Raw genomic sequence first — 17,889 nt, 5'->3', positions numbered from 1 at the left:
TGTGGTGCCTGGGCTGTGCTGCCTACATGGGAGACCCAGGCAGCATTCTAGGTTCTGTCTTCGGTCTGGCCCAGCCGTGGCTGCTGTGTGCATTGGAAAAGTGAACTAGCAGTTGCAAAATACCTCTCTCCCTCCCTCCTCCTTTATTTGTCACTGTGCCTTTCAAATAAATGAATCAATCTTCAAAATATGAAGACTGGTAAAAAGAATACACAATATCTATCAAAAATATTTAACATGCATACCATACAAAAATATAAACTCTGTTATTTCTGGAAAATTCACCTAAAGTGAACTTTTAAATTACTGTTTGAGGAATAGATATTACTGTAGATAAACAAATGGAAAAAATATGTTCAAGTTATTGAGAGCTGCTCCAGGGAGTCAAAACAACCCCTCATCTTCCGACTGTTGAGTCTTTCAGCGTTACCTCTCTTGTAACAGGACAGGATCTGAGCTCCTCAGCATGACCTACCGTTCTCTCACACGATCCTGCCCATCTTACAATCAGGCCTTACACGCTCACCACATCACAGCACCTCCTTGAGGACACCCTGTTCCTCTTGTGTCTGTCCCTCTGCGTTGACTGCTGTTGCTGTCTGGGCATTTTTCCTTCCCGGGCATTTATTAACTCCAAAAATCACAGCAACGGATTCTTTAGGAGTATCTGTAACACTCTGCTCCTTTCCAACGGTAGAGCCCTGAACATGGCCACACGGTTTTCCTTTTTGTGTTTTCCGTTCTAGATTATAAATTTATTGGGAATGGGTTCTATACCTCAATAATATTTGGCCTCTGAATGGTAAACACTCCTTCAATATTTTTTCAACACATTTGAGAAGAATGACCCAGGATCTACCCAGGCCCACTGCATTTTCCTTGACCAACCCTGCAGGTCTTTCTTGGATTTTTGGATCAGTTTTTCTGTTTTCAGTCTCACTTCTCATCAGCCTACTCTCTACCTACTGGAAAGAAAGAACTTAGCAAATTCATTTGAACACAGTAACATGTATCTGAACTCACATGATTCACCACAAATCAGTTTTTCAAGAAGAAGGTAGAATAAACACGTTAGCAGAAAAAGAATCTGTTGGGAAGTTGCTTTTTTTTTTCCCTCAATTAACCACTAGGTTAATTAAGTGGTCACTCCTATCTGGTAATACTGAAGCAATACTCCTTAATGTCCTTCATAGAATACTGCTTACGTTAAGTCCTTCAACCATTTAAGTGTCAAATATGTGGTAATCCAACCTAAAATTGATTCTGATGACAGCTACAACTTGCGGAGAAGCTTTTTTTTTGAGAACCATTTATTAGATCTCAATTTTTAAGGAAAAAAAATCATTGTAAGAAAAATTGTGGCACTACCAATTTTCATGTCAATGTATATTAAATCTTTCACAGTCATTAACAATAATTTGACGAATGCTTAGGTAAATATTGGGCTTTAATTAACAGAAGCAAAATTTTCCACAATAAAGGTTGGAAAAGTGAACACTATCAACTAGAAATTCTTCTAATGGGTCCAGTGCGGTAGCCTAGTGGCTAACGTCCTCACATTGCATGCTCTGGGATCCCATATGGGCGCTGGTTCAATCCTTGCAGCCCCACTTCCCATTCAGCGACCTGCCTGTGGCCTGGAAAAGCAGCTGGGGACGGCCCAAAGCCTTGGGACCCTGCACCCGCGTGGGAGACCCGGAAGAGCTCCTGGCTCCTGGTGTCGGAGAGGCTCAGCTCCAGCCGTTGTGCCCACTTGGAGAGTGAACCAGCAGACTGAAGATCTCCTCTCTGTTTCTCCTAGTCTGTATATGACTTCCCAATAAAAATATAATAAATCTTAAAAAAAATTCTTCTGCTCCTGAAGTCTTCCCCTGAAGTCACACTTACCAAAACCATGTGTGCTATAAGATTGCCCCCCAGAGCTCCAAAGGTGTAATATACAAGGGCCTGTGGGAAAAAGGGAAGAGACTCACTGAATACAGGTGCATTTACTGATACAACTACTTATTCAAGTCACACTGCAAAATGCAGTAAAGTTTTAATAGTTTTACCTTTGCCTGACTTGAATTAACACCAAGTCCAGAAGCATACAGAAAGCCAAGAGCCTGAAATAAAATGACAAAAATAAGAATTCTTCCTTTAATGATGAAGATTAAAGGCAATTTAATAAAACATGAGCTAATGAAACAAAACTGATCACACCCAAACACAACCTTTACTTCATGGTTATGAATGGCTGCTATAAAGACAAAACAATTCCTCCAGCTTATGCCCGTATTATTTACCTCTGGAGAATGGGATACACTTTGTAAAAAGATAAGAGGCTTATCAAGATAAACCTTCCCAGGAATGAAAAGAGGCAGCAAGGGTTCAAGTCAAAAGGGGTCAAAGGAGAAAGGTCACTTAGCAATGTTAGAGTACAAGTGGTTTTCTAAAAATGGTCAAACAAACAACTCCGTGGTAAAGTTCTACCCTTTGCCTTCTGCAGACCATCCTTGGTGACAGCAAAGTGCCAGCTGAAGTCAGAAAGGTGAGGTGTGGCAGAGCCTGCCAGCGTGCCGCTCTCTACAGCTGTTTTGACTAGAAGGGCTATAAGCTGAGAGACCCGTGCCTCTCTCCACCCTTCACGATGGCTTGGAGGCCCATGTCCGTGAGCGGTGTGACTACAAGATGGTGACTCCAAGTCTCCAGGTGGAAGAAACTGGCTTGACATTGGGAAAAAACAGCTCTATATGGTGTAGGATTCCAGGACTTTTATCTATTCCATCAGTCAGTACAAATTCCAAAGAAGAGATGCTTTGCAAAGTGGAAAGTAGTATGGTGCTGTGAGGGCCTATTATTAGAAGGAAAATGGCTTCAGAGCAGGAGGACTCCAAAAACGAAGAACACGGGAGTCAATTTTATACAAACTGAATTTTGTACAAAGGAGCAAAGGGCCTGGCAATCAAAGGGGAATAATAAAGATAAACTGACACCACCAAGTGTTAATGTAAGCATTTTTAATGGGGAGAAAAACAGATTCCATGTATCAACTGATGTGATGCAATACAAAATACCAAACATTGTTTATAAAGTAGTCTAGCTGAAAATACTTCACTCGAGTTCATCACCCGACGCTGTGATATTCTGTTTACAAGAAATGTAAGCAACAGAGAATCACACTCAAGGGCTCTGTGAGAAAGCAAAGAGATAGGGCATTCTACAGAAAAAACCAGCCCGATCTCTTAACACAGCAAATAAAATCAGGGCCGGAGACTATGTTAGTCATAACTAACAACTAAATACAGGGTACAGTTCCAGACTGGATACCTACAGTTTGGACATAACGGCAAAGACTTATTTGGTTTAATGCCACAGAAATATAGTCAGTTGTAGGTCTTATGAGATGCAAAAGCTTGCAGGAAGGAGAAAGTGAAGGCATTAATTGCAAAAAAGCAATAGTGGGGCTGATGCTGTGGTGTGATGAGTTAAGTTCCAACTTGCTTTGCCAGGTACAATATGAGAATGCATTTTCACGTCCTAGCTACTCTGATTCTGTTCCAGTTCCGTACCTGGGAAAACAGCAAAGGATGGCCAAAGCTCTTGGGCTCCTGCTACATACATGGGAACATTGGAATGCAGTCCCTGGCTCCTGGCTCCTGGCCTGCAAACATTTGGGAAGTGAACCAGCAAAATGTAAGAGCTCTGTTTCTCCTCGTGTGTGTGTGTGTGTGTGTGTGTGTTGTTGTTGTTGTTTTTGTTGTTTTTTAAACAAGCCCGGGTGGCGGGGAGAAGCCCCCCACCCCCCTTTTTTTTTTAAGAAAGCAGGGCTGGCATTGTGGTGTGGCACAGTTCAAGTCTTGGCTGCTCCATGATACAGCTCCCTGCTAACGCCTGGGAGAGCATCACAAGATGGCCCTAGTGTTTGGGCCCCTCTACACATGGCGGAGACCTGGAAGAAGCTCTCAGTGGACGACTTCTGCCTGTCCCACCCATGGCTGTCATGGCCATCCAGAGCGTAAACCAGTGGAGGGAAGCTCTCTAGCTTTTCCTTTCTCTCTGTAACTCTAGTTTTCAAATAAACAACACAAATGTTTAGGAAAGAAAAGAGAGAGACAGTGGCATTCGATTTTTAGTAAAAAAATTCATATGTATATATACACAAAGACAAAGGTTTGCAGGGCACGCCGGCACAGGCATCTCACCACAGCTCAGCTCGGAGCAGTGCATACGTGGTGTTTTCTTTTTTGGTGTGCAGTTTCCACTAACAGAGATGAATGGCTTCTGTAATAAAACAGTTACTGAAAACCACCAAAATTAACAAGAACTGCATCACTTGAATTTTAGAAAAAATGCATTGTCAATAATTTCTGTCCAAAAGTAACTACCTTCCATAAAGACCTAACCTGATAAATGTCACTGAGGGAAGATACGACTCCAAACATGTCTTTAGTAACTGCTAGAGTTCATGGCGTAAGGAAAAGATTTTCCAAGAAAACTGCTTTGTCTCAAAATTAGTATTTATCGGTATTTAATCTTCTATCTTACTCGATTTTTTGAAAGATATACTTTCTTTTTACTGGGAAGTCAGATTTACAGAGAGGAGAGACAGAGAGAGACAGAGAGAGACAGAAAGATCTTCTATCCGCTGGCTCACTCGCTCCCCAAGTAGCTGCAATGGCTGGAGCTGAGCCCATCTGAAGCCGGGAGCCAGGAGCCTCTTCCAGATCTCCCATTAGGCTACCACACTGGGTCCCCAGTCTTACTTAACAAAAGAAGTTAGGATATACATTAAAAAAAGGAACTTGTGTTATGTTTTTCGCTGTTGAAACACTCACAGTTTGTCCTTTGGGAGAGCCTTCCTCGGTCAGTTTCTCAAACATCGCTTTAGCTGCTTGGATGTTCTGTGGCAGGTAATCACCAAAGAGAAGGGCATAAGACACTCTCTCCAGGGCCTTGGTGTGGTTCATGCCTGCTGCCTTCTGAAGATACCGATACGCGCTATTTTTAAATAGAAACCATTGACAACAACATCAGTGATGTTTCAGAATCAGCATTACATTTTTTTCAAGACCTACTGAATGCAATATAAATAATTTCCTTTTGTTACAGATCTTATTTCTACTTGTAGGTACACAGAACATCCTGGCTATTTGTTTTTTACATAAGGCACTCATTCTCTCTGTTATCCTAATATTATGAAATAGTCTACCACTGCAGTTTTCTTTTTGAATCTTTTTACAGACCAAAACAAAAGATGAAATTAAACAGACACAAAATGTTAGATGACAACTGTCTGTTCTGCATACCTTCCAATCATAAATTTCTAGATCCACAAAGCAAAACACACACACACACACAGAAACACACACAAACCATGCTCAAACACGCTGCTCAGTTTATATAACTTTGAATTCTGAACAGTATATACATTCTAAGAAACTACTACCATTTCTTCTTTCTTTATTCTTTTTCATGATATGGTTCCATACATAGATTCCCTACAATTGTAAAAACTACAATTTTACTTCCACTTTAGGTAGTATTCATCCTTTCAATCAGCAATTACGACACTGTTTACCCACATAAACTAAATTTTAATAGAAGCAATGCCACTAATGCCCCCAATGAGTTTTCTGGTAGTGGAAGTTGACGAAACCTTGGGGCAGAGCAGACTCGGCCGTGACACCTACTCTCTTTTCTGGTTTTTCTTACTGCTTCCGTTGAGGATTTTCATTCCAGTCTGATACATCATTTCTGCCTCCTGCATCTGTCGTCTCTTAGTAGCCTCTTCTTCAGCTAAAAACAAGATGCCAGGCACATTAAAGTGGATTTTGATTCTACACCAATGATTTTTCAAACAGTAGCATTCTTCCTTTTACACAGCCATACAACACCACTAATAGTATTAGTTAAAACTGTTAAAAAAAAGTTCTCAAAAATTACTAGATACTGCAATATAACATTTAAAATAGGAATCCAGAACTTGTCAAAAAGATATATGTTTCCTAAGCACTGATAACCTTAGAAACAGAAGTGAATTGACATTGTCATATTAAAAAAAATATGACGTATTGCAGTAGAAAACCCAACTATATTAGCTTACGTTAATGAACAAATTATGTTTCTGTTATCTTCCAAGAATGCCCAACTATTCTAAGAGAGCTATTATTTCCATAATGTTATCTGGTGGTAAAGGGAGGCATGTTTAAGGTTTCCTGTTGTTTCCTCACAGACAGCTTTTCTTTGCCTGTAGGATCAGCCCCTTTGGCACTGACATTTAGGCTGAGGATGGTAAAAGACTGTCTCTGTCAAATATAACCTTAGCAAAGCACATTTCACTCAATGAGGTTGTAAGAAGTACTATTCTTCTTGCCATTAGTAATCTTCAATCTGACAATCTGTTTCCATTATTGCCAAAAAACGCTTCACACGAATTAGCTCAGTGTTTGGCCTGAGGAGTTTACAGAATGCCCCATGCACACAAATTGCAGACCTTTACATAAGACAGCGACACACGGCCGACCCACAGCCGGGAAACACACACACCGCACGCTTCTAGCTCTCACGGCCATTCTTTACAACCATGCGACAACACGGGCCAATAATGAAAAAGGAGAAAAACATGCTAAAAACAGGCCTCTGGAATGTTGTGTAAGGCACAAGGTGGTGTGGACGGCTGCTACTTACTTTCACAAAAGCCCCACTTCTCATCTGCTTTGTAGTCGTAGGTTGTGGCACACCACAGTCGGCCATCTTCCCTCCCATCGGATGTACATTCATCATATTCCTTATCCAGGAACAGAAAGGGGAAGTGGCAGGGCTCCCCGTGCGCTGTGCCTTCAATGGCTGTCAAAGCTAGAAAGACAAGAATTAAAAAGCTAAAGGTGAACAGCACTTTTGGAATTCATGGGTTCGAGACCCTCTATTTTTGCCATTAGAATCTGAAGGCATCATGACGCCAAATTTGTACTGGGGAATATCAGAAGAATTTTGATTAGGGATGTTTTGAGGTAAAGTCCATTTAGTGAGCATGACCGGCTGACTATTGCGCAAGTCATTCTAGTTTAGACTTTCTAAAGTTCTTAAGATACAACCTTAGAAGGTTAATAGTTTACTGTAAAGCTCCTGCCCCCAAAATGAGTGAAAAATAAGGCAGACTACAACTCTCTCTTCTTCTTCTTTTTTTTGAATGCCTTAAGGTAATTTATTCAATAATATTAAGTTACAAACAAGAGATGCTCCTTTGTGACCGCACAGCACTTTATCAGAGTACCTGTGTTGTGTGCTGGGGCTGTTATTACTGTTGTGTAATACTCCAGCTCCTACTGGACTTTGAGCCAGTTTAGGGCAGAGGACACGTCTTCAACTCACTAGGATCTCCTACTGCTGGGAATTGTGCCAGGTGTTGGACAGGAGGAGTGGCAGCGGTCTCTGCTATGTAGGCCTTACTGCCTGGCAAGAAAACAGTCTATTCTTAATAGAACTTTTTATGTCTAGTAAAATTGTTTAGAAATAACCTCTTTATCTAAAGATAGGCGCACTGTTGCTCACTGCAGCAGGTTACCTGTAAAACCCCATGGGGGTAGTCCACGCCATGGGCTCCTCTTGGTGCCAGGCACCCTGGGTAATGACAGCTCAAGAGATGATAGCTGCCACTCTTCTTGCTAGCAACCCTGTTCTGAAAGGCTAAAATATGTTCCTTTTTTCTTTCCAGTATAAACAAGGACACATCCTAGTATCCTACTTTAAACAATGCCTTCAGGAAGTCAGAAAAGCAGTGGAGAGTGGTCCGGCTATCCTGGGCCTTGCCACACATGAGAGATTCAGATGGAGTTCTGGGATCTGGCTTTAGACTGACCCAGCCCTGGCTATCCTGGTCCTTGGCGGCTGAGTGAGACAGCGCACGGGAGTTCTCTGCCTGTCCTCCTCCCTCTCTCTTTGCCGTCCAAATAAATGAATCAATGTTTAAATTATAATAATAAGAGTCATGCTCCGATTTATAGCATATAGATAGCAAAACAAGCTAAAGATATTACAAGGATATAATCAATTAGTTCCAAAACCGTGTAATACAAAGATCATTACTGCCTTGACAAGGGGACACTTGAAAAACAAGTGAGAGAGAACTGCTACAATTTAAGAGAAATCTAAGATCTTGGGTTGGACACTAATTCAAGCAAACCAACTTTGAAAAGACACCTGAAACTGGAGAAAGACCCTATCTAAAAACAAGTTTTACTTTGACAGTTACAGATACACAAGTAAAAACTTAAGCGTGGAATCTGCTTTAAACTAATCCAGGAAGTGAAATAAAAAAAGGCAGGTATGAGTGGAGTAAAATTAAACAAGAAGAGTATAATTTGATGGATGCTGAAGTAGGATGATGGTTACAAAGAAGCAGAGTTTTTAACCCTCCCACTTCTCTGCCTACTCAAAAATCTCCCTAGCTAAGCTAAAAATTAACTAAACCATAATATTTCAAATGGCAGCACCCAATTGACTGAGGTATAGTAAAAGAGCTTGTTTCAAAGGAAAGACAGAATTACTTTCTAAAAACCAATTTAGCAAATACTTCCAAATGTTACATTTAGGCTAGGCCTTCTGGCTTGTGGTTAAGATGCACGCATGCCACATATGCTTGTTTGGGTGGTTCCCAGCTCATGTGAACCCTGGCAGGGGGGTGATGGCGCAAGTAACTGCAGAATGGGTGGTGTCCTCAACCCCTGGCTTCAGCCTCACTTCAGCTCAGCTGTAACATCTGAGAAGTGAATCAGTGGAGGGTAGTGTACTCCCTGCCTCTCAGATGATCTCCCAACCACATAAGGACCTACTTCTAAATTATGGTATATTTACATAGTAACTTTTATATAGCCATTAATCACCTAATTGTAAAATACTTCTAAACAAGGGAAGTGCTCAGAGTAAACTGTTGAATGTAAAATGGAAGTTATAAAATAGCATAGATTTCCAACTGTTTTAGTTTTAGAAAATTAAAACAATTTACATACAAAAATGATGCATTATTTCTAAGGCACTGTGTTGATGCTGTCATAGGCAGACATGGTGTAATATCTGCTCAGGGGAAATACCGTTACCCTTTAAAGCATTTAGCATTTCTTTATAGTTAAAGTTGTCAGTATAGAAAATTTTAATCCAGTTTAGTTTTATTATAATCATAAATCTGGAGTGGGGGGACCCTCATTGAGCTTTTCACATCTTCAGGATGAGATTAAGGCACTTTAATTTTTTAAAAATGTTTTTCCTATTCACGAGTATGATATATGTGTGGTAACTAAATTATTAACGTTCAAGTGGGGCTCAGTTCCTGAAAGCGGTTAATAACGGAGCATCAGGTGGTCATAGGTGGTCATCTGTGAATCATCAACCAACTAATAGGAGGGATAAAGTAGAGAAACACCGATAATTTTTAAAGGACAGGTACTTAGCGCAGTGTATTGTGAGAAAGATCAGGCTGAAAGTTGAGAAGTAGAGGCATCAAAAGAGTGAAAGTCTAAACAAATCAGAAAGAGGATTGAAGTTTACTTCAACTTCCAATGAAGAGAGAAAACACCTCAATCCAGTTGACTATAGTGATTAAAGAGGTTACGGTAACAAAAATTACAACACAATCCTGAAAAAAACCAAAGCGGCAGCTTAGATAACCCCTCTGCTGCTGTTATGGGTATCATCCCGACAGATTGCTATCTTCCGAATTTCTCAGGGAGAAATGTATTTATAGAGTGGAGTTCAAAAAAGGAATGCCAGGATATCAATAAAACACAAATGTAATTTTTGTCTGCTGAATTCAGTTTCTGTAACAAGGGTTAAATTTGTTAAGTGATTAGCATATTAAAATACAGAAAAACCTGTCAAACTACATTATACATGGCTAATAATCAGTGAGGCCAGCCTTCCTATGCATCTTTCTACAATCACTAACTTCAGAATCTCAGTTATCACCCAAAATCAAAGAAAATGTCCAACTACCTGGTTTCCGCACTTTTTTTGGTTCTTCATATTCCTTAATTTCTGGATTTGGAGATTCTAGAAAGTTCATTTCTTCTGTGACACTTTCTCCCTCCTGGTTCTTGAGGCTGTCTTCCTCTTCTTGAACAGGGGATTCCAATTCTGACTCCTCTGGATCGAGAAATATCTGACCGGCGACTACTCTGCCTGCAGTGGCATGGTCCTTTACGGACTCATCCGGTGGCACAGACTGAGAACAGACAGTATGGTTAGTTATCAATGGCACCGAGACACCCCCAGTCCCATGAGAGCATCACGTTTCCTAACCCGGAAGGTCCCCGTCGGCTCCCTGCCAGTGCTGCCCTACTTCTCTCTAGGCCTGCTCTGCGTTCCTCACGTGTCTTTATCACATAGCACCTCCACCTTCAGTAAACATCAATTTGGAACACTACTTGCCCCCACAGTTTCCATTAATTCCTAAAGCCTGGATAATCCCCTACCTGCTTCCACAGCCTCTCTAACCTGCACGTCAGAGCTCATTCCTGACTGGCCTTCTTGGACATGCCAGAACCAGCTGCACTCCCTCAATCAAGCAATAAGGTGCAGTAACTCACTGGATTTTTTATGGTCTGAAAACTTAATGGGAGTGAAAACTAATGATAGGAGATTAAGTCTTCAAAATGAGAAGAAATTAAAAACTAACCAAAAAGGATAAAAGCAACCACTCATGAGGCAGTAATGTTACTGTCAAAGGCACTTCACACACACACACACACACACACACACACACACACTCTGCATTTTCAAGATGGAATTAAACCTGATAACCAACACTCTTACGGAAATGTCTACTACCGTCTTGTAGGTCAGTGATTTTTCTCCTAGAAGAACTACACATTATTTACGTTTTTCAAGAAAAATTGAATTGTTTCTCAAAAAGACGCAGATCTCATATTTTTCTATGCTTTTAAGTGAGCAGCAAATACTGCCCAATGCACATTCCGGTACACACCTTAGAATCTAAGGATTCATCCTGGCTGCCTTCTTCGTCTGCAAGGAAAAATTTAAGACAATTATTTTTTTATTGTTGGGAAATTATTCAACTAAAGCACTTGATAATAGACAGCAAGTAATAATGACATGCAGTGTAGGAAAGGCTAGAATCTGAAAATTGCTAGTGCTCAGTAAATGTTCAGACATAAGAAAAAGGAAAAACTGGTCTTGGGGCTGAGGAAGGGGTAGTTTTTCTGTTTCTCCAAGGAAAGTTTTAGCTCTTACATGAGTTGGAAGGCCGGCTAGTCGGTCCCCACTAACACTAGACACTTCTGTAGATCATCTCCTTCTGTACAGACTGAGAGTGCTATGACATTCAGACAGACACATCTCTCATTTCACATTCGAGGCCTCCCCCGGTTCTGTTCTGTTCAGGAGCTAGAGCTGTATTAGCCTGCTTACTTATTTATTTCAGAGCTGTACATTTTACTGTTCTCTATTCTTACTAAAAATGAAACCTAAGAAATACTTGTTCAGCAGAACCACAAGACAAAACTAGTTAGAATCTATATTCTACTTTACTGAATAAACAAACAGATATAGGATTTTTTTTTAAAGCAAAGCAACAGCATATTGCCATTTATTCACTGTCATGGAAGCTATGAGAGCTGTTTACTAAGCAATCAACAGCTTATATTAAACAATGAATCCAGCCAACGGTCTCGCTTCCCAAATTCATTCAGGTTGCTCAGGTTCTGTCTAGTTACACCCATTTTCTTCTATCGTCCCTTCCACATTCCCTGGCTAATACTTCTGCTGTGTCTGTTACCCTTCTGCCTACTCCTACACAAACAATTCAATGTTCAGGCGCATCTGTCTGATCGTTGTGTTCTTTTGCAGTTTTTTTTTTTTAAAGCAAAACTGTTGGATGTTCCCTAAGTTTACATTTTGTCCTGAAAATCACCTGGATTTACTCAGAAGGGAGTGTCAGGACTGCCTGCTCCACAGTTATTCAATAAATTCACCAGCAGACAGAATGGTGCAAGATCATTTGATTTTTTTTGTCATGGAAAATTGAGTACTACAGTTGTCGTTTACCCTTACTTCACACAGTTCTATCTGAATTCTTATTCGTAACTCACAACACTTAAAAGTATAACAGAAGCAAGTCTGATGTATTACCAACTCATCGTGCACAAAATAGAAAACCCTATTTCACATTTGCTTCTAATACTTGAGAAAATTAGTCTACTAGCAATGTATGAAAGTACTGAAAATCATTGCTACTAGTCAGCTAATTTAAAAATATTTTCAAAATGTGTTTTACTTTTGGCAAGCAGGAAGACTAACACATGCTGTGAACATTCAGGTAGCAAGTGTCCTTTCTGTTAACGTCTTCAAAAGTATCCCCTGAAGCCCAAGTTTTAACAGTTCAAATTCCATTTTCAAAAAAATAAAATTAAAGGAAAAACTACAGCTCTGATACATACAGCTATAATTAATTACAAAAAATCCACTGGTTAAGATTCAATGTACAAATGTGAACAATATATCCCTAAGCACTGAAGCTAAAACCTGGAACTCTTAATCCCTAAATTTAGCACCTTTGTTGCAAGAGGTACATGGGTAGTTAATAGGTAAATTAGGTAGACATTTAGGCAGATAAACAGACTAACTCAGACATCCAGATCAGAAACGAATGTGTTTTTCAACTCTGGCAGCCGTGACTGTGGCACCGGAGCTGTTTCATGTGAATTGCATCATGCATCTGTCTCTCTGGCTCTGCCTCTACAAACCAGGAACACGTACTAAGGTCACCTGTAAAGAGAATTCTTTCTCAGTTACTAAACCGGGATAGCCTGTGCCAGGTGGCAGTCTTAAGACATGAGAGCTCACATCATCTTTTTTTCTTTTTAAGTTGTCTAGAACCTAGACACTCAGGTAAAGATCAAACACCCTGAAGTTTTATATATAAAAACAGTAACACTTCCAACAGAGCACAGGTGTCATGGAGCAAAAGAAAACGCAGAAAGAGCCACTGTAAAGAGTTATGGCCTTTGCTCTTCGGTATCACATCCGAAAAATAACGCTTTCCATTGCTTTATTAACGGTACACACTTCTTTGAAAAGGACCAACTTTCCTTTTTATTCTGTCAGCTAACAAAGCTGTAAAGCAATAGGGATATTCTTTCAGGGACGAGAAATCATAAAAAAAAAAAAATCCCTTTCCTGCCTGCCATGTAAACAAAACACTGCTACACCTTCAAACACGGGGCATTTGGAGAGCTGTCAGTGAACAACGGCCCAGCACCTGCGGCTCTGCTAGGGCTGCCCAGGATCGACACCAATCACACAACATTCTTGGTTCTAAATGACCTCACCTCTGGAGATCTAGGGTCGAGACCTTGTTTCATCACAATTGGTTTCATCACACGTGGTTCAAGAGTGAACTTGTTCAGCCTCCATTTTCTCAAGCTTTCTAAAGGGGATAATGCCACCTGTACTATTGGTTCACAATGTTTTAAGGGACTAAATTCACAGAATTAAACCATCTCTGCAATCTGCATTCATGATGTCAGTGCAGCTGCTATGTGAAATACCTGGCAGTGGACATAATTACAGGGACTGCAGCACTTTGCAATAAAGCAGAAAGAGAAAACCCTTTGTCTCTTCCTGCCAAAACATTTAGTTCTTTCTTCTTTCACTTTTATACTTTTTTTTTTAATTGGAAAGGCAGATATATATAGAGGAGGAGAGACAGAGAGGAAGATCTTCCGTCCGATGGTTCACTCCCCAAGTGACCATAACAGCCAGAGCTGAGCCAATCCGAAGGCAGGAGCCAGGAGCTTCCTCCAGGTTTCCCACACGGTGCAGGGTCCCAAAGCTTTGAGCCATGTTTGATTGCTTTCCCAGGCCATAAGAAGGGAGCTGGATTGAAAGTGGAGCAGCTGGGATTAGAACCAGTGCCCATATGGGATCCCAGCATGTTCAAGGCAAGGACTTCAGCCACTAGGCTACTGTGCTGGGCCCAGCATTTGTTTCTAAGTGGTAAAAATTATAGCCTTTTCATCATCACCTTGAGAAAATGAAAAGTTTGCATATCTACCCACATATCTATAGATATATACCTATATAGGTACAGACAGATATGTTTTAAAAGATTTATTTATTTGAAAGTCAAAGTGATGGAGAGAGTGCCTCATCTCTAATCTATTGGTTCACTTGACAAAGGGCTGCAGTGGCTAGGGCTGGGCCAGGATCAGGCTAGCAGCTTCACCTGCATCTCTTATGCAGGCCCAGGGACCCAAGGACTGTGGGACCTTCTTCCGCCACTTCTCTTAAACCATTAGCTGGGAGTTTGATCAGAAGTGGAGCAGCTGGGCCTGGCGTGGTAGCCTAGTGGCTAAAGTCCTTGCCTTGCATGCACAGGGATCCCATATGGATGCTGCTTCTAGTCTTGGTGGCCCTGCTTCCCATCCAGCTCCCTGCTTGTGGCATGGGAAAGCAGTTGAGGATGGCTCAAAGCCTTGGGACCCTGCACCCTCATGGAAAACCTGGAGGAGGCTCCTGGCTCCTGGCTTCGGACTGGACAGAGGATTATCCTCTCCGTCTCTCCTCCTCTTTGTACATCTGACTTTCCAATAAAAATTAAATAAATCTTAAAAAGTATTTAAAAAAGAGTGCAGCAGCTGGGCCTGGTGTGGTAGCCCAGCAGCTGGTGTCCTTGCCTTGCATGTGCCAGGATCTCATATGGGTGCCAGTTCGTGTCTTTTTTAAGTGGAGCAGCCGGGACATGTACCTGCATCCACATGGAATGCCAGCATTGCGGGCAGTGCCTACCTGCAAGACCACAGCCGACCCCGAAATGTGTACTTTTAATGCACGCCTTCCAATTTACTCAATCACAGGGAAAGCAACATGTCTAATAGAAATACCAGCTCTTGGCGTGCCCTGCAGAAGGAGCCTGGGCATCAGCTGCTAACGACGACAGCAACAAGACTGACTTCCTCTGTTGACAGACTGCATTCTACCTGCAGTTTGCCCCAAGGAACTGCTGACACTGAAGCACAAAATTATCAACTAAAACTTGATTTTTAAATGGGAGAAAAAATGAGGTTACAATCCTGTAAAAATAAGCACACTAATGAACCAAAGAGCCAAGCGGAAGTCTAAGTGCTCAACTGAAAGAAACTCCTCTGTGTTTTATGAAGTTTGAACTTCACACAAGCACAGCTGAGTATGGCTGTTCCTGGCTATGCAGGGGGAGAGGGGGTGGGAAGGAGGAGGTGGTCTCACAACGCCCCATGGATACTAAACTTTGTGAATGCTTAAGTCCCTGACAATACAATGTCACAGTGTTTGTGAACAACATGTCTATACTCTACCCACAATTCCTAAATGTTACATAAATAGTTGTTATACTGTCACATGTTCAGCGTAAATGCAATTTTCTTTCTATTTTCCACAAGCACTGATTGGCTCTGTTGATGCAGACAGCCCACTGTCTGTCCTCACTACCTTTCAGTATGCACACCTTCAGTTCCAAGTCAGGTTTCTTAGCTTTACCAACGAAACATCTTGGCATAGCTTTACCTGCAATGGTAAGGGTTCATCTCCATGTACCACCTTCAGGAACCTGGAGGTCTGAGTATGTGAAATAAAGTCAAAGACAGAGGTGGGAAAAATCTATACGCTTTAATTTTCACTGCACTCTCCAGATGGAACCCAGAGGCAAACACCTGGTGTTCTTGACCACAGTGCTCCAACTTTAGTGTAAAGAAACAATGACGGATCTTGTCAGCTCCCAGATACCTGACCCGTCCCAGACCTGAAACTGAATTCTCAACACCTCCCACGGTCGTGCACGCCGGCCATTCACGCGCTCTGTCGGGTCTTCTACCCACGAAGCTCACCAGCCGCCCTTTGCATTCGCTTGGATCAAGCAAACACAAACCATCACTCAGGGTGGAGAGAGAAGCGGCCCTTGAGCCCTGCTGGCAACAGGTGAGTAGCATATGCTTGTGACGCGCTAGCTCAAATCACAACATGAGCAGAAATTTTGGTTCAGGCTTCTTATTTTAGAAGCAGAATGATGTTACTGGCATTGCCTCACAAGTAGGACACATACTTGGGGGATTCAGATAACATTCTGAGAAATTTTCCATCAAAAAAGAAATTAGTTGACATGTCCCCTCCTCTCTTGTTCTAAAAAACAAAACAAAAACTTACAGTCACAGAACAGCTGTCTTGCTAACTGAAACTTATTAAAATTGCAAATCTTCAGTTGTCCCACCCTTAACAAATGCTAAGTATTTTTTAAACCAATGCTTTGAAAATTTTTGTGAATTGGGCAGACTAAAACATACAGGGATTAAAAAAAATTATTTACACAACCAGACTATAAACTAGATCACGGAAAGCTCAACTCAAACGCACATGAATTCATCTATTTTGTAAAAAGTTAAAACCACTGGCTCTTCAATTAGGAGGACCAAGATTTTCTCAACAATGATAAAAATCGCTGTTAACAAACACGGGGCAACTCTGACACAAACGCTCCCTTTCTTAGAAAGCTTTTGAAGCTAAAGTTAACAGGAGTGGCTACAATTACATCAGAAGTCTTGGAGTGAAACAAACAGCTCAGGGATCACTTGCAGGTGTTTAGCACACCACTGTCAACATCCTGGTGTTGACGGATCCCGCTCTGTCCAAAGTGACAGCTGCAGTTGTGTCAATTACTTACAAGCCCCGAACAGCCTCGAAGCTCCCGTCGGGCTCCCGGGTCGCGGGTGGCCTCGGCCAGCTCTTGGGATCCACTCCCACCGAGTCAGGTGAACTTGGTTACGTGGGAGACAGTGATGGGCAGCGTGATCGACCCCTTCGCTCCCTCAACAACAATCCCTTCGGCCTAGGCCACCCGTAGCCCGAGAAAAGCAGCGAACGACAGGTCAGTGAGAGGTGTGACCAGGGCCAAGCGGAGTTCGGAGCCTGACGTCCCCATCCCTCCGCCCAGGGATGGAGGCCTGGGGGAGGGGGGCCCGGCGGCCCCAGGCCTTCAGTCCGAGGAGAGGGGTGGATACTGACCCGAGGACGTCACGGCCGGACCCAGCAGCACCGCACAGAGCAGCAGCGTCAGCCCCGACTGGACCCGCATCCTGCTCCCGGCGCCACCTCCACCCCTTGGAGCTGTCTCCTTCCCTCGGCCACCCCCGACTCAGCCGCCTCTCGGCTGCTCTTCCTGCTCCGGCCGCCTTCCTCCGCCCCTTCCCAGGCCGCCCCGAGCCGCAGCGCAGCCAATCCCCGGGCGCCGCCGACTGTCCTCCGCCCAATCGCCATCGTTTCCCCGCCCACCTCGGCGCCCCGCCCCGGATCACCCATTGGCCAATGACTGCGCGGGGCTCTCGCTCCGGTTTCCCCCGGTTGGGCCACGGCCTCACCGACATGGCCCCAGCTAATTGGTGGCGGCTGGATTCGTCCACGCCGGAATCAGAGCGTGCGTCACCAGGGCCGAGGGAAGGGCGACTTACCCGGGACTACGAGTCCCACAATGCGCTTCATTGGATTCCTTCGGCTTCTGCTAGTGGGAAGTGTAGTCCACCTTGGGACCAGCTTTCCCAGGGCAGGTGCGTGCTGAAGTTGAGAGTGTTGGCACCTGGGCTACACAAGCCTGTTTACTTACTTTTTTTTTTAATAAGCCAAGATAAGTGTCAGCACATTTAAGGATTATGAACTGGTTAAACCTCTCTTTTATTTAGAAAATCTGATGAAACAGTAATCTGTACGCAAAAACTATAATACAACTCCCTGTCCTCTTGTCGACCTAGCAGAAGAAACTTAATTCTTCCTGGTATTTATTTTTACTGGAGCCATTAGATAATCTGTGTCAACAGTTTTTGTAAAACACGTTGAAACATTTGTTCCTGTCTTTTTCTTGCTTGAACAGAGTTG

At 42.5% G+C, this 17,889-nt stretch overlaps 1 protein-coding gene across 1 annotated transcript in view; it reads right to left on the bottom strand.

The window, feature by feature from the left end:
* The window catches only part of SEL1L (SEL1L adaptor subunit of SYVN1 ubiquitin ligase), a 36,107-nt gene extending 18,911 nt beyond the window's left edge, over positions 1-17,196 (bottom strand). Inside the window, exons 1-8 of the mRNA XM_058655218.1 lie at positions 17,026-17,196; positions 10,961-10,998; positions 9,970-10,198; positions 6,670-6,837; positions 5,673-5,778; positions 4,818-4,980; positions 2,052-2,105; positions 1,888-1,947 (exon numbers count right to left, since the gene is read on the bottom strand). Of these exons, the coding sequence (XP_058511201.1) occupies positions 1,888-1,947; positions 2,052-2,105; positions 4,818-4,980; positions 5,673-5,778; positions 6,670-6,837; positions 9,970-10,198; positions 10,961-10,998; positions 17,026-17,095 (888 nt within the window). The 5' untranslated portion in view covers positions 17,096-17,196. The remainder of the gene's footprint in view (positions 1-1,887; positions 1,948-2,051; positions 2,106-4,817; positions 4,981-5,672; positions 5,779-6,669; positions 6,838-9,969; positions 10,199-10,960; positions 10,999-17,025) is intronic.
* Positions 17,197-17,889: the final 693 nt, after the last annotated feature.

The sequence above is a fragment of the Ochotona princeps genome, chromosome 26 (genome assembly GCF_030435755.1).
Source record: "Ochotona princeps isolate mOchPri1 chromosome 26, mOchPri1.hap1, whole genome shotgun sequence".
Taxonomy (NCBI): Eukaryota; Metazoa; Chordata; class Mammalia; order Lagomorpha; family Ochotonidae; genus Ochotona; species Ochotona princeps.
This window is presented reverse-complemented; position numbering and strand designations above follow the sequence as displayed.